Source organism: Corvus brachyrhynchos, unplaced genomic scaffold (genome assembly GCF_000691975.1).
Source record: "Corvus brachyrhynchos isolate BGI_N302 unplaced genomic scaffold, ASM69197v1 scaffold97, whole genome shotgun sequence".
In the NCBI taxonomy this organism is placed as follows: domain Eukaryota; kingdom Metazoa; phylum Chordata; class Aves; order Passeriformes; family Corvidae; genus Corvus; species Corvus brachyrhynchos.
Window position 1 is genome coordinate 431,938 of NW_008239758.1, and position 23,247 is coordinate 455,184.

Genomic DNA, 23,247 nt, shown 5'->3' on the forward strand with positions numbered 1-23,247 from the left:
GGAATCAGTCTTTATTGACACCCTGCTCCTGTGCCATCTCTGCTAGTTGGAGGGAACAGGGGAGGTGTTGTGTACTCCACCAGCCAAATTTTAGGGAGAAGAGGTGGGCCCATCAGAGCTAAGCCAGGCTGTGTGGGGCAGCACAGAACTCTTGTTGCTGATGTTTCAGTATTCTCATAGTACTGGTCCCTGAAAGTGTTAGTCTGATGTTGGCAACAGCAAGACAATGTTTCAATGACTCATCGACTTCTTACAGCAATATTTTATGGCTTCCCTCTTCAGATGTTCATTAAATTCCCCCTTTTTTTAGGTTATTTTTTCTTATGTTTAATCTTACTGAAGATCATCATGACTTGTTTCTGTTTTCAGGTGTTGACCATGAAGACATCAGTACCGGCTGTGGCCGTGTGGGGGAAAACAGCTCCCTCTCACAGCATCACTGCTATCATGATTACAGATGACCAGCAGACCATAGTTACAGGAAGCCAAGAAGGACAAATATGTCTCTGGGATCTTTCATCAGACTTAAAGGTTAGTGTCTGCTGTGCTACAGTTCGCCAAATAGACAGGCTGGAGTTTTAGCTTTTATTATTGGCAATAGGATTATCCAGACTTGCACTTATTTAGATGAATTTTTAAAGATAGTGTGGTATTTGTTACAGGAAACTCATGAAGCAGAAAGTGAAATGCCTATATAAGCTACCTGTTATTTGCACACTTTGGAGAATTTTTCATAGATTAGCATACCCTGTGGATTATAATTTGAGGCTGTGTGCTCTGAGTAATGACAGCAAGTAAATATATACAATTAACATGATTGCTATCTTGTAAAGGTTTTTTTCTATTGTAAATCAATTGGTGAGCATGACCTGTCATTTAAAGAAAAAGTATCAATAAAACCAAATCTGTCTACCAAGATGGAAGCAGCAAGATGAAACTTTTATTTTTGATGTAATTAGGATGCAAATTAATGCTTTGATGATTTCATATTTATTTTCCTGAGAATGGAGCAGAGTCAAAACAGTTCCTGTTTTTTTATTCTGTGTTTCTAGAACTATGTTCTATTCCTTTTTTTTATATTTAGTTGCCCCATTTGTACTCAAACAGCCTGAAAGTTTGCACTTTTATGAGGCTACCTTTTCCAATTAAGATCTTTGCATGCAGTGATGATAATCAGAGAGGTTATTTAAACCTGTGATACGAAACACATGCTTAAGAGCTTTGGTTTATCAGTTTCTACTTCACTCTGCCACTTTTGGTGCATGCTGTAGGGTGAAGGCCAGAGATGCTCTGCACATTGCCTGTTTTATATCATTTGGGGTTCTGTACATTCTCCAGAAGATGAATGCAGTGAATACAAAAACTGAACTTTATGCGAACTGCATAATTCATCCATGTCTTTCTGCATTCCAGAAACATGACTGAAGAACATAAGAATATAAGGCAGGTTAACAATTATGTATATCTGCAAGTAATATTCTCTTGGTTTTAGATATCCTTAGTTTATACAGAAATTGTTTAAGATAAATCATGATGTTATTTTCCTAGATTTCATCTAAAGAAATTCTCTTTGGCCATACTGCTTCTGTAACTTGTTTGGCAAAAGCAAGAGAGTTTGAGAAACAGCCATATGTAGTAAGTGCTACTGAAAATGGGTAGGTAACTCAATATTTCATTGTTCATTTCCTAAATCATGAAATGTATGTCAAATGTAGGTCAGATGATGCATTTGCAGAAATGTTTCAATCCACTTCCATGATACTGAAATGATAGCAACTGCTTAGGATAGTGACTACATGGTTGGTATACAACAGTCCAACTAAGAGCTCGTCCCATGGACAACAGAAAGGTTTGGCAGATTCACATATCCACTTATAGACAGAAAAAGGGGTCAGCTAAACCTCTTCAAAGGGAAATTAATGCATTATTGGAGGGCATCAGCAAGTTCAACTGCATTTGAATATCATGGTGTTTTTCTCTGTTCCTTCCTGAACTCAGTCTTAAAAACTGAACTGGTAAAAGAGACTAACGTACTCTGATCTGGTTTATGTTTCCTCAGTTGGAATGTATGGAAGCACAGCCTGCCCTTGAATTAAAGGCATGTGTGTTCCTTGTCTATCTTTAAATCTGATGTGCTGTTTTGGAGAATATCCTTTCAGAGGGCCCTGGTCTTGCAGCTTTTCTGCTACATGTTTGTTACGACACAGCCTGTCACTTGAGTCAAACTAGTTTCTGCTAGGTTACACTTAATATTTGGTAATCTTTTCAACTGGGGTCTGAAGCCCTTCTGTTAAGGATTTCATCTGTTGAAAATAGTTAGGGCTAGCTAAGGGCTTTCTTTCTTAAGGGCTTTCTTAAGAAATTTTGTCTCACTGCTTAATTATATTCCCCTCTTATTTTTGGGTTTGTCTTTTCTAGTGAACAGGATGGTCCTTTTAAAATGGTGTTCCATAGGAGTTACTGTCAATTGTCCTTCAAGCTGTACCTTCCAGCACCTTAAGGCTCCTGCTTTCTCACTTAGTGGCTTATTTATCCTTTCCAGCTGCTAAGATCCCTGATTCTCTCGTTCAATCATGAGTATACTAGAAAGGGATAACCTGCAAAAAAACTATTTCAGGCTTCTTAATCTTGAAAGATTAGACTGCCTTAGTGGACAGGTAGTGGTGAACAGTACTGTTTATGTGTGGTGAGAGTGTGAAATCCACACAACCATTATATTGCCCTTCTACAGTTCTACTCAAGGGTTCTGAGCTGAAGCTGTTTTTCATCCTAGTTCTGAAGTTCTGGTAGCGCAGTACTTCTTCCAGATGATACTGGAAACAAAGATACTGTATTTCCAAAAAAACTGGGGTGGATAGTGTTAAGCAACAGATGAGGATATTGTTATAGATATACCATACAGAGATGTTCACATCCTAAAGATTCTAGCTCTGAAGGGATCGTTAGACTTGTTTGGAATGGGTATAGGTGGGATTGAATTGTTTTCTGACCCCTTTAAATGTTCAGTTTTACCAAATTACTGCTGACTTCTCATCTATATTATATAAAGGCAAAGAATCCATCACTGATCCCTGGAAGGTGGCAACAAGAAGTTGAGATAATTACAAATAGGAAGCCTTGTCTTCAGGAGATGGACCGTTTGCCAAACTGCATTTTCTGGCGTGTGAATAATTCACTTCTGCCATTTTCAAGCTTCCATCTCCTTGTAGTAAGGATGAAAGAAATCATATGGAAGATGATTCTATGATACTCTTCCCTGTTCCACTCCAGATTATCTTCAGAGTTTCTGTATCTGACTAATCCCAGAAGAATGAGCATTGAACATTATTTTTGTAGTTCTAATATGGAATCTATAAAGAATCTCTGATGATTCATAAGTTCTCACTGCTGTCCTATGAGTTATAAACCTGTCCTATGGCATATGCTCTGTGTAATATGATATTGCTCATTCCTTATTAGTACACACAGTAAATTGAATACATCATCCAGAAGCTGAAGTTACATTCTGAAATGATGGCCTCGTTTGTGCATGTTTGTATGTATCACAGTAATGTAGCTAAAGCAGTAGAGTTCTGATACAAACAAGGAGAAAATCATTGCCATGAAATATTTAACAAACAGTGTAAAACTTCCACTTAAGTTCTGACTTTGGATCTACCAACTTTGATGCTGCTATTCCTCAGCTGAAATATATTAATTAATAATATTTTGAGATTAGCATAAAATGGGAAAGCAGGTAGATTAAAATGTAAATCATTAAATAGCATTTCTGATATAATAAAATACTCTCCCCAGTGTGTCCTTTGTCTTCATACAGAAGAAGTCTTACAATGTAATGTCAGAAATGATGAAATGAATGTTTCAATTTTGGAAGTAATGTTTGTTTTTTTAATAAAATCTAAAAGCATCAAAATTTAACACTCAGTTGCTGGACTATGATAGCATCTCATACAACCTCATTTACAACATCTAATTTGATTGTGTCTCTTGTACTCCAGTCCCACTGCATGTTGAATAATGTGTAGATAAGGAGGGTGTGCTAAGGTGTCTTTTCTCAAACAACAATCTTAAGTGTACCCAAGTGTAGCTGTAATGTTGCACGGGTACTCAGATGGTTGAGTGTATTGAGAGCAGATTTTGGGAACAGCCTCATGATGGCACTGTTTCTTCTTAACAAAAGTTGTTCCTCTCAAGGACTGAAGTCTGATGTGGGAGAAGGTGCATAATGCTTTTTGAAACGTGTGGTTTAAGTTCGGTGAAATGAATCATTTTCAGGAGGATGTAGTTCCAGTGACAGCTAGTTACAGTGACATGTTGACGAGCTGTAATGGCAGTGCACCTACAGTTTGTTGTAGACCAGAGTTGGTCTTAAAGTCAGGTTGGTTGCAAGGCAGCAGGGTGTAATTACCAAAACAAAAATAAACAGATACTGTATGTCACCCCCTGCTAATGACTGTGTTTTCTTACCCAGCAATCTGTAACAAAAAGCTTTATAAATGACCAGACTGCACTTAAATACAGCACTAAAGAAAAACTTGGTGGCACAAAATTATTCCAGCCAATTGAGTGGAAATGACAGAGAATAATATGAAGTTATCTTTGGCAGGGAGATGTGTGTTTGGAATGTCACTAGTGGACAGTGCATTGAGCATGCAAAGCTTCCTTATAGGCATACAGCAATCCATGTAAGTATAGCAACTTTTCATGGGATCTCTTTACAAGGGTTACAAGGGTTTTGCTTTATTAACATGATATTTTTCAGAAACAATTTTGAATGTATAGCTTGTTACATAGGAGGAAAAACCCTGTCAGAATATAAGTAGTTTTTATATCTTTTTCAGGTTTTTTTTCTTCTAAGAAAATAATTGAGATTTTACTGTTCCTTTGAATTCCTTAATCAAATCAGACTGATTATTTTTAAGCTGTAAATATTTGAAATGCATTGATTAACTTACTGTTTGTGCATCAGGTAGCCTAGTGAACTGGTCTTAATCTTTGCTCTTGTCTTCTATTAAAATCTGCATGGAAGCTTCAAGTTTAATGTTGGCTTTTTTGTGACATTTTAAAAGTACAAGTAATCTAGCCAGACATTGTGAGACAGTCTGCTGAAAGACTTATTTTTAAACTTCTGAACCATTTTGGTCCTCAACTCCTGACCTCCAAAAGACTGCTCTTCACCCTGTTGTCAAAAATACGCTCTCATTCATTGCAGAACTTTAGGAAAAATCCCGTATTTTCAGAGACTTTCAATATTGCTTCAGATAATTTCAGGTGTCTAGTTGAAACTGTAACCAGGTTAAAAAAAGTAGATTTTGGAGTGTGGGAGTGTTTGAAATACACCTCAGTAAGATTGAGGGGCCCAACATATATGGGTTTGATTCTGGGGTGTGGCTTATTTCTGGATGTGTTAGTAGAAAAGAAGCTCCGGGCTCCTGTGTTAATTAAAATGCTGTTTTTCTTCAGTGAGGAAGTCAAGGGTGGAACTAAGGCTTCAAGTGATGGAAATCTGGAAATGCATGTACAAAGTACAGCCAATTTGGAATCCAAAATTTTTGAAGCTTCCAGAAGAAAATATTTTTCCTGACACTGCTTTGGTTGCTATGAGGAGTTCAAACACAGTTGTTAATTGTAAAGGGAAGAGGAAAAATCTTGGATATATTGCCAACAAAAATTTGGAAGATTAACTTAATTTTTTTGTGTGTGTATAAAAATATAAATTAAGAATTATTCTACACTTTTATTTGTGTGTATGTTTAAAGCATATATGTTCCTTAAATGGATGTATATTCACAAACAAAACAATACTTAAATTATAATTTATTAGAGGTGCAGTATGACCTGCTATGTTCTAGTGCTTAATTAGATTTTAATAGATGATGTTACAGACAAGTTCTGCAGGGAAGTAGGCAAATCTGGCCTAGCTGATTAGCTGACTACCTGTACATTTTTTGTGGAGATCAGAGGTGGAATATTCATTCTTACCCTTCAAGCAGGTATAGCAAATACTTGTAGAAAATAGGTGCTTCATCTCTATTGGAAAGAAGTGAGCTAAACCTAATTATGGCAAATAATTATTTTTCTTTAATACCTTGGGCAAGATAGCTAAAGGAAAATAGGAACATCTAACAGGAAAACTTTCTTAGGAAAAAGAATAGATACTGCTAGGAGGGGAAACTATTCTTAAAATGCAGCCTTCAGATAGTTATAATAAAGTGGTTTTCTGTGTGTGTTTTGTTGTAGGTTTTTTTTCTTGTTGTTCCATGGGGAATAGTTGCTTGTGCTGTAGTTAATGTTTGGTTTTAATTGAACTACTAACCTATCTGCTCCAGTAGGTTCCTTTTGTTCAGTGTAGATGATTTAGCTATGAATGGCAGATGTCAAGTAGGGCAAACTGAATATTTGCCATTTGAAATGAAATTTAACACCAGGGTCAACACTTAAACATTTGTGGATCTTAACCAGTGTGGAATTTTCTCAGAGGAATAACTGACTATAGAAATCCTCTATTTCGAGCCTAATTTAATGGAAACAGTAATTGCAAATTCCAAGCACTTCTCCTCTGTTTATTCATAATGTCTCTAGTACTATTTATCCTATTTCCAGCTATTTATACTACTTTTGTTTTCACACTTCAGTTAGTTGATAGAAAAAATGAGAATTACTATAGAAGCAAAAATGTACAGAAAATTTGTTAATGAGGTGCAGTTTTTTTGGGTTGTCTGATATTTTTTGTCCCACTGCGTGATTGTTCCCTGTATTTTAAGGTTAGTATTACATGTAAATCCCATTCGAGGTGGCTGCTTATGCATTTATAGAAATTGTGTACAAATACAGATAGAGATGGAATGCAGATGTCCTTGTGCATATAAAAGACATAGCACGAAAGAAATCCTCCTAGTCACTCTGCACTACTATCATGTCTGTTTTTTTCTTTATGTGATTGCAGAGAGAATCTTCTGAACATTAGGGCATTTAATGTCACAATGAAGAATCTCTTATGGAGTAGAAATCCTTCCTGGAAAGTAATCAAAAATTCATTATGAAAAATTTAATTACGAATATCCTGCATCTTCACCTGTTTTTTCCTTTTTGTATAACCCTTGATGACTGGAGCTTTATCAAATGTTTGGAGAGAGGCCTCTCAGAGAAACAAGTCTCAAACTCCTTAGTAATTTATAGGGAAAATTAACACCTGAATTTCTTCCAAAACTTACAAAATCCTAATATATAGGAAGGACAGGTGCTGCTTTCAGTATGAAGCACCTTTTGCTAAGCTGTGTTCCTTGCTAGTGTCACTGGCAATATTGTATATGGTTTCACATATGCCTTAGATTTTTACTGATGCTACAAAAATGTTGATTATGAGAAGTTCAGTGTGAAAAATCTGCATGCCATTTGTGTAGCTGTGTGCTGACTCTCTGCTTTCTGCTTGGACAGTATTACCATTGCTCATTCCGAATGACAGGTGAAGGCTGGCTTCTTTGTTGCGGAGAATATCAAGATGTTCTTATTGTTGATGCTAAAACTTTGGGTGTTCTTCACACTTTATCATCATCTCAGTCTTCTGATTGGATAAATTGTATGTGTATTGTACACTCAGCAAGAATTCAAGGTATATGTTTTAAATATGTAGGCAAATAAAATTGTGATAAAATATTTCTGTATAGGTGGTATCATACTACCTGATTTAATATCCAATCATGTTTCACAGAGCTGTTATGTAGAAGATGTTAATGTTTCATTAATAGCACAAGAGGTGTTTTTAAGGCTCCTAATATTGGTCATGCTTTATTTAATATGTTTTTTAGAGAAAAACAAAACACCTTCTCTACTGCATGTAAGCAGCTAATTTCTTGGATTTAAGTATAAATAAGTTTTGTAATATCAGAGAAATTAAAGCCACAATTCCACAGTTACGCCTTCTGTTAATATATTACTTACTGTTTGCTGACGTGTTTTGCATTTCTGTGTATCATTTATTTACTTTTTTGTGTAAAACTGAGATTTCATCTAAGCAGTGTCCTACAGAATCCTTGTTTTAGTGCTGAGTAGGTAGGTGCTGTTTGAACTTGGCTTCAAGTTGACTATCTCACTGTTAACTTTACACAGAAGACTCTTTGGTTGCAGTGTCTGTAACTGGAGTTCTCAAAGTGTGGGACCTATCTTCATCTCTGAATAGTATCCAGGTCAGTGATAACATTAATGTTCTCAAATAAAGGCTACATTGAAGCAGAATATGAATAAATTTAAATCTTCTGGATGTGTATTTAAATAGATTGTATTACTTTTGTTCCAAAATTTTGAAAACACATCTTCATAGTGTTATTTAAATTTGGGCCATGGGACAGCTCTTGTCTTGACAACTGTGCTACCCTTCAGCCAGGCTTCTTGTCTTTTCATATTCCAGGATGCTGAAGCTGCAATGCTTTGCTGCTATCCTGATAAAGTCTTTGAGCCCCTTCACTCTGTCCTTTAAGCTCATAGCTCTTCAATATTGGCCTTTGTACTCCCTCTTCACCCTTGTTGCTCTCTTCAAAATGGTCCTTTAGGTTTTGTTTTCCTCAGTCTGCTTTTCACAATGCTGTCTTCACTTGGAAAAGGCTCTTGCTGTGTCAAGTGCCCTGTTTTTCTATCTTCAAGCTCACTTACTCTTTTTTGTGTTAATATTCTCAGCAGCTGTCACCTTTCGTGAACAAGTGCTAGAATTGGGATGCAATTTTTGTATTTTAATTAAACTCTAAAAGCTAGATTTACAAAGGGACTTCAACAGTACAGCTAAGTACTATGAGACAGATTGGCAAAATATCAATAGACTTCTCTGAACATTGGTAACTCATGACTGCCTGGTTCAACAAACTGCAGGGCATGGGCAGCACTACTTGTTCATGGGTGGAATCAGGCCCCTGAGGAGAGCCTGTCCAAAGTTTGATACCATCCCAGTGTTTCTGATTTATCTGCAGTGTTTTGGGGTGGGTGCATTTTTTCAACATTCCTAGAGCAAACCCCACTGCCATGTTGTAAAAATTGAAGACTCTGACAACTGGTTACAGATGTCAGAGGAACATATGGTGTGGTGCAGTCTTTTTACTACCTGGGGCCGCCTTTTGTGGAGTGACTGCCTCAGAGTTAGTAACAATCCAGCTAAATTCTAAAGAAGAGTATTTTAATAAGTATTGTTGGCTTTACTTGGAACTAACTGAAGCTGAATGTTGTTGTAAGAAAATGGCTTTCAGTTTTATAGCCGTGATTCCAAGCATATGTACCCCTTCTCTGAGAGGTTTTGAGACTGTTGATATCTTTCAAAACAGAAAACATCAGTTTTAAGTGATTTAATCAATGATTTATAAATATACCTCCAATAGAATAATTTTGAGCATGATGACTTTAATAAAGTCTGCTCTTCACACACAAAGTGTGAAAATACATACACTGTTTTTAACAGTCTTTACATTTAGCAATACCAAGCTAAGAAAGTTAATTACTCTTACACTACTTTTAAAGGTGTTAAGAGCAAACAAGACATGGCAACACCAACATCTCACTGTCCTGGTTGCAACAAGAATTAGTGGGAAAGTATTATATTCATCAGCTTTTCTAAATCTGATGCTCTCAATTTATAGGTTGTTGTAGTTATTTTTTGACTGAAGAATACTTAGCAGATACTCATTACAGCAGATGCTATTTATGGCCTGCCTTTAGTCCTTCTCCACATTCTTTATCATTTCTTTAAGTGAGATCAAGGTCTGAGCCACACTGAATGTTTACATTCTTCTGTTTACATGTTAATTGTGAACCCTGTTGTCTTTCTATGTCATTTTTAATTAACAAGTATATGTTGCTTTGAATTTTGAAAGTCTCTTAACAGTTATTTTCAGTGGATTGTTTCCATCCTAAAAGCTCAGATACCTGAAACAAACTTTATAGCTTTTTTTTTTCCTCTGTTCTGTAAAGGAGAGACAAAGTGTGTGTGAGAAGGAATCAAAATCTCTGGACTGTATAAATTGTCAAGCAGTAAGGTTTTGTACTTACACGGAAAGGCTCCTTCTAGTTGTGTCCTCCATGTGCTGGCAGGTATATTACTGAGCATTACACTTTCTTTTTAATGTTGTTAATTTTGGAAAGCTAATATGATTTTTACATGCAGATATTTGTTTTTCTCCTTAGGTTAAAGAAAATTTTCACACATTGTCAGATATAATTATGCCTGCAACACTTCTCGGCTTATCTAAACTGTGTGAAAGAGATGAAGCTTTTATTTTTTATGAATGTATTTCTGCTTTAAAAGTTTAACACTAAATTGGCTGGAAAGAACAGGGATTTAAGTATTAGACAGTTTTAGAGCACTGGGGGTATTATAGTCCCCTCCACATTGCATTTGAAAGGGAGACAAAGATTAAAAAACCCTGTTTAAGTATGACAGAAGTACTCACAGTTGGCAAGTCTTCAGTAGCCAGGGACCTTTGTTTGTTGATAGAAGCCAGCTAAGGACCCCAGACTATATTGCTTTTACGTGTAGCTGTAATAAAATAACTTAAAAAAAAAAAAAATAGTAACAGTTGTAGAGAATACGATGTATTTAAACTGAAATTTATTGTAAAAATTCTGTATTTCTCTTTCCCAGTGCTACAAAATTTCTCTTACACTGATCACTCAGGATTATTTTAACGTGTACACCTGACTCAAACATCTCTGTGGGGACAGGACTGGGTTAAAAATTTTTACATACACCTGGGTCAGCTTTGAATAATGTAGTTGTAGACTATCCTTGAGATGTCTCTTGGGCTAATTAAATTCTGTACAAAAGCATTTATAGAGAAATTTCATGTGTAGAATGGATAGGCTTTTCATGGAAAAATATCTCCATCATGCATTGATTTTCTATTAATTTCTATAGTGAGACTATAAGACCCTAATGCTACTTTTTGGGGTGCTTTTTTTTTTTTTTTTTTTTTTTTTTTTAACTGTTAGTATCTTTAACTTTGAGCTGTATGGTTTGACCCTGACTTTGCAGTAGTTTGTTAGTATCAAAACATGTTAGGCTCTAAAAAAAGCAGTTAAACTACAGAGTTGAACTCATGTTCTACTTACTGATCCACTGCCCAAACCCAGTTTAGATTAAAATGGATTTCCCAATACTATTTGTTTATATTTTATTGTTTTTCTGAACTTAGGTCTATGATTATTGTGATTTCTCCTTGCTTTGTACTGAGTTCTGTAAGAGTGGTCAGTGCTTTGCTGGTGGGGAGGTGCTGGCAGCTTACAGACTTATCATCTGGACAGAAGATGGCCACAGTTACATCTACCAGCTGCTGAACAGGTGGGCTCAGATGGGAAATTCACACAAAAAGTTCAGGTACAAGATGAACTTTGGGAGGGTTACTATGGAAAATCTCTGCATGTTGCAAATGATCAAAAACCAGAACAAAACCACTTTGGCACTCAAAGATTTGCCCTGAGTTTGACAGCCCTCAGTCTTTGTTTGACACAGCAGGGGACATAGGAATAAGATTAGCCATGTAGAACTTGGGCAGCTGGTGCTGTGATTTCAAAAAGTCTCCTGTAATTACTTATTTGGTTACTTTTAATTTAACTTGTGAATCTTGGATGTTACTGTTCTGCTTTCTAAAAAAATTACTTTCTAAACCTTGTATGTTTTAATTTTTTTTTAATTATGCAGTGGCCTTTCTAAAAGCATGTACCCTGCTGATGGAAAGGTGCTGAAAGAAACAGTTTGTCCTCATTTACTCAGCTTTACTGGTATGAAGGAAAATAAGGTAAATTCATAAGGGTTTGAAAGTCTGTTTATTGTCCATTCACAATTACCTGAATAATCCCCAAAAAATTGATGAATTCATCAACAGATTTAATTGTTCTATTAAAAACATGAGTAATATTTATTCCTTCATTTTAAAATTGTTACTTACAAACTTGAAGATGCTCATAGCATATTTTGTCTTTGATTTTGGCTATATTTAGGTTTTTTTCACAGTGGAAAAAATCCCTCTACAAGTATAGATAGACTGGTTGTTGAAGTAGCTGGTGTTTCTTTTTTCTAATTTTGATAAAAAGAGAAATATTTTTCTAGCATAAAGATGTGTTCTAAAATATTTTTAGAAACTTTACTTTCAAATCTGTAAAAATTAGTAAAAATAAATAATAAAAACTCCCAACAAATAAAACACTGTCATAAAACCAAAATAAAAAAAGGCAACCCAGGAGCAAAATGCAAGCAAGTTACTTAGTTCTTGTTTTATTAAGGAATGTACACATATGTCAATGAAACCACATAAATAGATTGCTTCCCATGTGTATCCACCCTGAATTGAGGGGGTCTGAATATGTGGCATCTTATCTGGAATACTGGCTTCAGCCTTCAGAGGCATAATCACATGCAGAACTTTCTTGCACTGTGAGCAGACTGATGTACCCACAGTGCATAAAATTAGACACATGTGACTCTCTTCAGAACCATGGTCTTGGCATGAAGAAGTCGCTAATGTTAAGAAAAGAGGAAGCTGGAAAGGTAGGTGATCTTTATACTTTCCTTCAAGAATTCATGTTTAGCAGAGCATGTCACACCAATTTCAGATTTGGAGTTACTGTGTGGACAAGTATCTCAAATGGACTGGGCTGTGTTGGAAAACCTTCATCTTCACTCACTTTCTATGTAGTGCTTTGTGTGACCACAAAAGAATGAATAAGGAAACCCAGTTGATTTAAAAAGTAGAATTTATAATTAGGAAGCTGGGGGATGGGAGGCAGGATATGTGGTAGGCCTTCTTACTTGGGCCAAAAATGGATCAAAACAAATAGATTATTCTGTGAGACTTTGGTTCTGGTGCTTTTGCTAAGTCTGATTGCTAATGCTGTTTATGAAGTTGTAATTGTTGGAAGATGTGGATTTAATTCCTGCCTGAAATGGCATTAGTTTGAGTGTTTGTGTGACAGCTCAAGCAGCTCATTAAGCAGTTTTATGAAGATATGCAGCAGAAACATTTTTTGTAGCTGACTAGAAACACTGTTAAATATCTACCTGTGAGGTTTTGTAGTGTTCTTTCTTTCTCTTGACAAATGTAGGCCCTTAGAAAGTATGTTTGTTGCATAGTCCTGTGAAGCCTGACAGATTTAATTTTCAGTTGAAGGGAAATAGCATAAGCCATTCATCTTTTCCCCAAGTGCTGTGATCTAAAATCAGATGGGATAACTGCTGAAGGATGCCAAAAGGTCAGGAAAGGTGAGGGAAAAGAAACAGCCAAAACACCTGGCTTATCAAATAATAGGGTTACAGTGGTGGTACAAAGTTCATACATGCTTCCCCCCAAATACATGCTTTTTAAAAAATACTGACCTGCTCTGTTTTAATATTTTTGCTTTAGTAATTACCTTACTACCTAAATAATTTTTATAGCAGATTTGTGAGACAACCAAATTACCTGTGTGATGATCCATTTTGAACTACATTTTGGGACTGTAGACTGAACCATTTTACAGGACATTTAATTATTTTGGAATGGACTCTCAAACTTCAGTGTTGTAAATAAGTGTATCCAAAATATGAGGTGGTCGTAGAGACTGATAAGGCTTCTCCTGAGCCTCCTTTTTTCCAGGGTAAACAACCCCAGCTCCCTCAACTGCTCCTTATCAGAACTGTGCTCCCGACCCTTCAGCAGCTTCATTGCTCTTTTGAGATGCTTCACCACCTCATGACTGAATGGTGGTGTTGTAGACTGCTACCTGTGTAAAAGCATAATTCTTACCTTTCATTATTGGAGTCATGCAAGCTGTGATGACTGAAGCTTTGCTGAATTTGTTTTGATGCAAAGATTATCAGCATTTCACTGCATTGTTTTTTCAGCCTGACTTTGGTGCTTATGCTGGTGAAACAGTAAACCTGAGGAGAACTCCCGGTTCAGTTTTCCATTTGAGGTGTAGGTTTAGCCAAGAATATTTGCAAAGCAGAGGTGATCTTTGAGAGGCTTGTACCAGGCAGAGTGGACTTGGTCTGAGCAGGATTTAGTGGCAAATGAGGAACCAACTGTGGTTTGTTTTATATATTTACGGCTTTTGGTGAAAAAAAGCCTTCACATTTACAATTAATTATTACATTGTTTTGTCAGTTTTCTTTCAGATTACTGATTTACTGTTCTTTTTCACAGAGTCTTCCCTTTGTCATGGGCTTCATGAATGAAAGAAAGGAGCCTTTCTACAAAGTTCTTTTTTCTGGTGAAGCTTCAGGACAGATCACTTTGTGGCACATTCCTGATGTTCCTGTGTCAACATTTGATGGTTCTCCAAAAGGTTTGGCACTTCTGGCACACTTGCTACCATCTTTTTCATTATGTCTTGGGGTCAGTTTTCATTAAAATCTGAATTCTCATAAAAAACTTTTCACGCTAAAAAGTGATGCTCATTTATTCACTGTGTGATGATTGCCTGTAGTAAGAAGGAGTAGCAACTGCTGACTTTCCAACCCTAGACTGCAGAAAGGATAAGTTAAGGGAAGTGATCAAAAGATGAAAATGTGTGTTTTATTTAGTTTGACTTTTTATATTTTGTCTTGCATAAACAAAAAAAATCCTCTCTTGCCCCACCCTCTAGAGATCCCAATTACAGCTGTGTGGACTCTTCAGGATAATTTTGATGAACATCATTCCATGTCAGAGGGCATTATTGATCAACTTTGTGGATCTGAAGATGGATTTGGAAGTGCAGTTGTCAGTTCCTCTGTGTACATACCTGCTCTTGATAAGCTTGTGTGTGGATGTGAAAATGGGAAAATTTTTGTAACATTAGGTTTAAAAACTGCAAGAGCAAGACTTTTAGAAAACATATCTTTTCTTAAAGGTAAGTTTTAACAATTTGTTCAGATTCATCTCAGTCAAGCACAGAAGACTTCATACTTCTGGCATCCCTTCCAGTGATCCCTGTAAAAATTCTCTGAAGAATAGGGCTGGTGGTCAGGGATGAAATGAGAAAAATGGAAGATTATGATGATCTTTCTTCTTCTGTAGCTGATCTATTGGATCACAGCTTAGCACTACCAAGGTGCTTTCCAGTATTAGGAATCTGGGGATGGCTGTGGGATTGGATATCCGCTAGAAGTGAGATATGTGACATCTCACTATATTGGCAGTTTTCTTTTTTATTTGCTCTCTAAAAGATCATTCCACTGAAGGGAACATAAAGGGTACATCTCAGTAGATGAAGCTCAGAGTGCAGACCTTTGTTCTCCGTTTTAGGAACAGGTCCAAAATTCTTTGATCCCATGTGAAGGTTGGTTATATTTAGTCCTTTGAATATCCTGACTTTTAGGAAGTACTGAAAAATATGGAACTCCTACTCTTAAAGAGCAAAAATAATTTAGGCACCATCTTGTTTCAGATAATCTACCTTACAAGGTTCTGAATGGTCACAGTAGCAGAGTCACTTGTTTGCTTTATCCACATGACAAGTCAGTAAGATTTGATCCAAGCTGGCTGTTATCAGGGGGCCAGGATTCTCTTGTGATCTGCTGGGATATATTTACTGGAGGAATCCTGCACCAATTTAATCTGCAGTCTGGTCCAGTGACAGAGCTCTTGCAATCCCCAGAACACTACAGAGTAAGTAAAAGCATAATAAATTATGTCCCCAAAAAATTATCTCTATATACCCATCTGTGTGTGTATATATATATACACAAGAGAAACTAAAAAGAAACACTGTCTGGCAGTACTTTAGACCACAGCATTTTATGCTTAATTTACCTTCACTTAATTGTTGTCTTTGAAAGTTGCTTTTAATTTCAGGGAGTTGAGTTCTTGAGTTTGTGGCATATTAAATTGAAGCTCTTATTCTCTCATTCTATTCACCATTTTTAATATTGTGATTATCAATTTATATGTCAATCTGATTAACTACTCCTCCTGAAATTTAAAGTGTGCTCAGTAAGGCTAGGAGCTTGAACACATTTTAATCTGATCTTTTCTATAGGTCCAAAATATATATATACTTCATTTTGGTTGCTGACACATCTTTGTGGTCCTTTGCATGTATGCTTTTGCATTTTATGATATTTAGAATAATTTAAAGTTGTGTTCTAATTAATTGAATTTTGAACTTAAATTTAGGTGAAGATTTACTGTACTGAGTGTTCTATGTAACTTTGAATGTTGTATTCCATGGGGCTGGGATTCCCATTTTTTCCTCTTAGCCTGCAAAGACACATTTGATACCTATGAATGACTCACAGTTCAATGACATGCCAAAATTAAGTAGTCAAAAAAATGGTTTGCAGTAACAAAGTTTTTAATGTTTGTAAGGCTCCTTTTCATCTTTGTTCTAAAAACTGAGTAGGATTTAATGCCTGCCTGGCTAGTGTTTCATCCTGGTTTAAAGAGATGACTTTTTTTTGTAGGGGAATTCCTCTGTGTGTCACCAAAAATTACTTGCAGGAAGGGAAGGCTTTGCAGTATCAGATCCATACAGTATGAAATCAATTTGTAACTTACTCAGTTTTTGTTTGTTAGAAATACCTTGCCCTTGGCTTTTGTTTTTAGACCTGATATAATTTTATATCCCATGAGCACCAGTTTGATATAAGGTAGTTTTTTTTACTACTTTCTCTTCTAGGACAACTGCTACTGTATATAATCACTGCTTTGATATGCTGAACATTGTGAATACATGGAATTTAAATAATTATGTCTAAAATACTGAAAAACCAAAGATGATGGTATGTTTTCCTGTCAGGGAATGAGCTGTATAGCCAGCCTGTTGAAAACAAGATGTTGGCTGAAAAAACCCACAATTTCCTGCAATCAGTATGTTCTGGGAAAGAAATCACTGGAGTACTTTTACTAGGCCTGTTAAAATGATGTGGTTATGAATGTGGTTACAGTGTTGAAACTGGAGTTTTCTGTTTTCCAGTTGAGAGACCAGAGTATAGTGTGCTGTGTGTGCAGTGACCACTCAGTAGCAATTCTACACCTTCAGAAGAGAGCATGTCTCTTACATGCCAGAAAGCATCTGTTTCCTGTGAAGAAGATAAAATTTGACCCGCTTGAGAATGTGCTAATTGTTGGATGTGAAGACAATTCAGTTTATATTTGGGAAATCGAAACAGGTAATAACACGGAGGGTTGTTTTGTTCACTTTCCTGAAGGTTTGTCTGTCACATGGTGTTATACGAGCATAATTTATGGAAGACCAAAACATTAGTAGAAATACTAACACATTGATTATATTAATTGGAGAGTTCCAATGTTCCTATAAACAAGCAAGCAAGAAAATTTTCTTATGTTTCAAGGTATGCTACTAGTAAAATAGAATCGCTTAAGTCAGATCCTGACAATCGGAAGTTTAGCTGACATGTCAGTGAACTGAGTAGAATATTCATTCATGGGAGCTATAAATAAAAATCAAACTTATTAAAAAGACTGATGTTTTCAGTCTAAACAGTCCCAAGTTGGAGAACAAAGTTAGGCTTTCTTCCAAAAGTTCATGATCTGAGATCTTTTGATTTAATTGATAATCACTTAATAGTGGAAGATAATTGTAAAGCTCACAACTGTATAGTCAGCAGAACTAAAGCTGAGTGTTTTCAGGTTAAACTGTAGGTTCCCAGGGGATTTGAGAATGTAATGCTGATTCATGTGGGTAATAAGTGTAGTTATTTAAACTTGGACAGACAGAACTATTAGAAGTTTTAATGGTACTAGACACTACAATATGGGTGTCCAGGCAATTCTGAGCTGTGTGTCCTGAGAGGAGAAAGGTACATTGAGTCCAGAGCCCCTCTGAAATGCACAGCGTGTTAAAACTGTATCAAAACACAGTTTTACTAACTGAACACTGAGGTCACAATTTACAGGTTATTACAACACACAGTCTACACTGTTTGTTTTAGACAAAACAGAAAAAATCAGAGTATATTTGAACTATCTCTCCTTTACTCATAAAAACGTTGCCTATTTCAAGATTAATGAGGAAGTAAAATTGGTGCCACTGCTCATGCGTGTTACATATTCAGACAGGGTGCAGATGGATAAAAGTGTGTATCTTTTGTTTCAAGTATCACAGAAGAATGAGTGCCACAATCACTGTCTCTTTAAGAATAGCTGGTACACAAGAAAAGATGCTGTTATTTGCTATACAGTAGCAATTAACAAATCTTTTTTTTTTTGGTTCCTGTTTTGCATTGCTGACTAAAAGGTGGCATTTAGGGTCAACACCTGAGAAAGCCTAGTAGGATATACTGTAGTTGCTTTAATGTTGAATTATATCTGTATTGCAGGAGAACACAAGAGGTCACGGCGTTGATCCTTGAAATTGGCCTGACCTAGATCAAGAGTTATGTAGATAACTTCAGTGGCACTCAGGCAGACAAAGCATTGTTCAGATGTATGACAGAGATGCACACAGCATCACTGAGGCAGCTCTGCAGGAACACAGCACCTTTCATTAGGATTTCATCTGTTGGCAAATGAATGGGCAACCAGACATAGTACCACCTGCCTAAACAGTTACGTCTGAATGTGTTCCCTGACTCAGTTAAATAGGATAAAATCTTAAGTGGTAGCCTTGTGCTTGAATTCCATCATGGAAAGGGATATAAGATAGCTTTTATTGCTTCCACAGCCAGAAAGTGTTTGTATTTCTTCTGGCTGTGCAGTTAGCTTCATGACTGAGGCTTTGCCTCTAAGTTAAAGTCAGTGGAGTATTGTGTCAGACTCATCTATCACTGGATGCAGTTAAAATGCTGAATCTTAACAGTGTTCCTGTGCAAAAGTTAACGGATGACTGGGAAACCGCCAGTCTGGTTATAATTTCAGGCTGTGGATTAAGAAATTTTATGAATATTTCAATATTTACACAGTTGTAGAGTCAGCAATAATTCTGTTGGATTTGACAGATGACTTTTCTAAAGTTGAGGCCTAGTACCACTTAAAAACTGTTCTTCCATTAGGTAATTAATAGGATGACCCCTAAAGCAGATGGAAGATTTTATTATGCGTAGCAGTTCATTGTCCAGTTTCCTGTGACAGAGGTTGACACACTTGTACAGAAAGCATTCCAAAGGACTTAAAAATGTTTGTTTCAACAGGCTTTCATCATTACTTTATGGGGCAGAAGAAAATTTGCGTCCTAGGTTAAAATCTAAGTCTGTGCTACTTCATGTACAATTTGTTGTACTCTCTTTTCGTGAGGGTTCCAAAGATAACCTTATTTTACATACTCACTGGGAAGCTTTCTGAGTACTCTAATCTGCATATATTCTAAATAAATGGGATTTTCAGCATAGTTTATGCTGACATGTTAAATACCAGGAGTGTAGGTGACTGCAAGTGTAATTTGTCTGTATCTATTCCCCACTGACTAAGGCAAGACTAAAAAAGGTGGGGGGGAAAAAGGTAATTGCCTGCTCTCTTACATGGCTAGAATAAGATAAATTTAATTACATCCTTGTGTTCCCTTGATTTACAGAGCAAAGCAAAATAATTTGAAGTTTAGATGTTGGTATTGTACCTGCATGTGGGTAGTGATATAGGAAACAGTACAGAAGCCATGAAATGATATCTGTGTAGTGTAATGTATTTCACCTAAATTTTAATATATGTATCTGGCAACTTTCCATTACAGTGGAATATCTTTCCATGACAATGAATATTGATCTAATCATACATTTGGAGTATTAATATAGTATGTGTACAGGATATGCTCCAAACTTGTGTGCTAGAAGACAAATATGAAAATCAATAACAAATTTTAGTCTAATTAAAGTGCAGAATATTTCTTCCAATAGCCACCACTTGAAATCCCCTTCAATAAGGAAATTAGTTGTTATCTGTATTGCTTTTACATTTTCCTAACCAGCTGGTATCTTTGCTTTTTTAGAAAAATAAATACCAGTACAATAAGATATAGTAATAAAAGGATCAAAGAACTTTTCCTTGCTGTGAACAGCATATGGCAACATGTCTACTAAGCCACCTTTATATCTAATATGTATTAAGAGTGAGGAATGAATGGGTAGACTTCAAATAGAAATCTTCCTTGCTCAGAGTTAATAATCTTCATTTATCAGCAATAAATTGTTTTTCAATTAGTACGAGTTTAAAATGAATTTATTCCTTGAAGTTCATAATACTTGCAGAATGAATCATCTACTAATTTCCTGTTACTTTTTTTGCCTTGCGAGTCTTGCTCTGTTTTATTGTTTTACAATATGTTTAGTTTGAATTTAAAGAAATAATATCACTTAATAAAACTTCAATTTATTGTTACATTATCATACTACATATTTAGCTTTACACTGGCTAGATTGTATTTTTTTTTTCATACTCCCCCAGGGAGTGCAAATTTTAAGAACTCTGTTACATGCTGCTAGCTCCATGAAAAAAAACAATTGAAACATGCCTAAAGAGTATTTTTATGAAGTCAGATCTCCTGAATAGCCAAAACTAACTCTATGCTTAAAACCCTTGCTAGGAAAGGTCCAAATCATCAATAAATAATAGATAATTACTAAATAAACATCTAAATAGTATTTTGTTTGATCCACACTTTGTGTATTGCTTTCTCTGTTTGTGCTCTACCTGAATCCTTTTCTCAATAGAATACTTTTTCTTGTATTTTGATGTGTTGATTAGCCCAATATCTGAGTGATTAGTAACAATAGTTCTGCTATTTTCTTCAAACTTTTGCATCTAAGCAAAGCAGAAATCCTAAAAATGACAATGTTATCTATAGATTCATTCTTAGAACACCCTAGGTGGTATGTAATTTTAAAACCCCCATGTTTTGATGTATTGAGTATACCAGAGATTTACATAGAAGTACCTGCTGTCTCAATTCAGAGGTTTTCTTGCTATTACTACCTGGTTTTGCAAATGTAGCATCAGGGTGATACTTACGTGTTTATCTTGGGGTTTTCAGTAGAGGTAAGTGAAAGACTGTCACTTCCATTCACTGCAGTGAGACTGACTCTGTTTGTCACCGTGTGGAAGGGTCTGTATGGACCTCCCTCAGCTGAGGAAGCAGGAAAAGCAACGTTACATCAAGTAATGCTGTCACTGTGGTGGGAGCAAGGCACCAGCATTGGAGGTGCAGCTCACAGAAGGCGAATGTTCAGCTTTGAGTCCATCCTTTAAGGCATGAAGTTTTTCTGGAACACTTGTTTCATGACTTTAACAAGAATGATAAATGGCTTGAGGCACTTCTGCTGAGAACGAAAAAAATCATGCCACTTTAAGATAGCTGTCAAGCATAGAAAATTTTACCTCAAGCATTTAAAAGCTACACAGGTATCATTAAAAGAAACCAGGCTTTTAATGAGGTTGGTAGCCCTCATAAAATATGCAGTGTCTAACATTAGTCAAATCCATCTGTATGATCATTAAAAAAATCTTTACGAAAAATAGAGAAGAGCTCAGAAATACACTGAAAGTATTTCTTGTTGTGTTAATGCCACATTGATAAATTTAAATGTTACATGAAACCTCTGCTGTTTCAGAAGCATGCCTGCAATGGATGAAATGAAATTACTCTGCTGATAGTGATGTTATGGATCAAGTCTTTGATCATATTGATGGTCAAACATGCTGGAAAATTTTCAAACACTGTTTTGAGAAAAATTTTATGTAGTTATATATGCTCCAATATTTTTATAATTGGTGCCAACAATGAGCCTTCTAAATCTGTGGTAAACAGAAAGTATCACATGAGTTGAAGATTTTGTGAGGGGTGGGGTTTGGGTTGTCTGGTTGGCTTTTTTTTTTCCTGAGTAAACCTTTATTTAATGTCTTAAAACTTTTCTCATCCCACCCAGAAATCAGGGATTAAACTGTTTAGAAGTCTAAGGCTTAGATTTCATCGGGTGGCTGTGGGGAAATAAGTTGTATAGTTTTAATGAAACTTAGAGCTCTATCAAAGTAAATTTGGTCATTACTAAGATTTATGCTTAGATAATTGTAGAACCAACAATAATTATGATTTTGTGACCTTTTTGTCCTTGTAAAATTTAGTGATTTACAGTCTCTTTTGATATCTTTTTCATTTTCCCTGTCTCTTTATTGTTCTCTTTTTCTCTTTAGGTCATTGGTCAAAATTAGATCTGAGTGGGTGAATGTGGCCTAACTGATAAATCCTGTGGTTGTGTTTCATCTGCTGGAGGCCATGGTGTAGGGTCACAGTCATAGCAGTACTACATTCTTGTTTCTTTCTTAATGAATTTTGCGTAGCCTAAAGATCTGCAAATCTCCAAATAAGATTTAAACATGGATATATATGCCTTGTGGAACTTAGCACTTGGATTTGGGCGTATTTTTGTTTTAATTTGTCAGTCTTAAGTTAAAACTTAGCTAATGTTTTGCCTCTTTTTTTATTGCTTCTTATATTTTATGTGTGTAAGCCTCAGGTCAGTCTGTAGCTTGTAGTCGAATATTTCATAGCTCTCTAAATTTGAGTCATCATTCAGCAAATACTTATTGATGTAGAATAATAAAGGGTAGTGGAGCTTGGGAAAGTCTGTCTCAGAGTAAAGAAAAAAAAGTGTCATCTTTTCCCCAATTTGCAGAAACTGAGGATACCTGACTTGTCAGTATGTGAGGTGTATCTTTAGATTCATATGTATGCATACACATGTACATTTTTGTACTTTATGTATACTTGGAACATGTATGGAATTTAGCTGTACGTGTCTCTTCCCTCCAGTTGATAATTGATCTTCGTTCTTATTAATAAATAATATTTTATATGTATAAATATAAATATATATATATGAAGTGTAACTGAAAACTGATTGCTATGATCCAGTGCAGTCAGAAGAGTGCATGCCAGGGAGGGGTTTCATTCCAGACACTAAGGGGCAGGTTCTCATTCCATCTTACAGATTGTGACCAAGGAGTAGATGGAAACTACGTGCCTGTCTTCCAAGTTCAGAGCTGGTAATTTCTTCCATTCAGCCCAGTTTAGCACATTTACTGTGTCTTAACAGTTCATGTTACAGGATTATTGTCCTTTACTGTTTGGAATAGTTTAGATGGAGTCAGGGAGAGAACAGGGGAGTTTCCATGTCCTTTGTTTTGGGGTCTTATGCCTGCATCAGAAATCCTGAGGTTAAGAACTGGCTGCATTGGGGAATTGTTCTTTTTACCCACATATGTAAAACAGCATTGTAAATTAGATTTCAGTAGTATTCTTAGTGTTGTTCTTCATTGCTTTCTTCAGCTGAAGGATGTTGACAGTAGTTTGCTAAGGCTCTTCTGA

The 23,247-nt window shown here is 36.0% G+C and overlaps 1 protein-coding gene across 4 annotated transcripts in view; it reads left to right on the forward strand.

Moving 5' to 3' along the window:
• Window positions 1-373: 373 nt before the first annotated feature.
• WDR72 (WD repeat domain 72) overlaps window positions 374-23,247 on the forward strand; it is a 94,601-nt gene continuing 71,727 nt past the window's right edge. For all 4 annotated transcript variants that reach the window (XM_008639999.2, XM_017742721.1, XM_017742723.1 and 1 more), the window contains exons 1-12: window positions 374-531; window positions 1,549-1,655; window positions 4,607-4,685; window positions 7,438-7,612; window positions 8,110-8,186; window positions 9,952-10,071; window positions 11,172-11,317; window positions 11,678-11,774; window positions 14,157-14,298; window positions 14,599-14,844; window positions 15,382-15,602; window positions 16,909-17,104. In XM_008639999.2, the coding sequence (XP_008638221.1) occupies window positions 379-531; window positions 1,549-1,655; window positions 4,607-4,685; window positions 7,438-7,612; window positions 8,110-8,186; window positions 9,952-10,071; window positions 11,172-11,317; window positions 11,678-11,774; window positions 14,157-14,298; window positions 14,599-14,844; window positions 15,382-15,602; window positions 16,909-17,104 (1,759 nt within the window). In that variant the 5' untranslated portion in view covers window positions 374-378. The remainder of the gene's footprint in view (window positions 532-1,548; window positions 1,656-4,606; window positions 4,686-7,437; window positions 7,613-8,109; window positions 8,187-9,951; window positions 10,072-11,171; window positions 11,318-11,677; window positions 11,775-14,156; window positions 14,299-14,598; window positions 14,845-15,381; window positions 15,603-16,908; window positions 17,105-23,247) is intronic.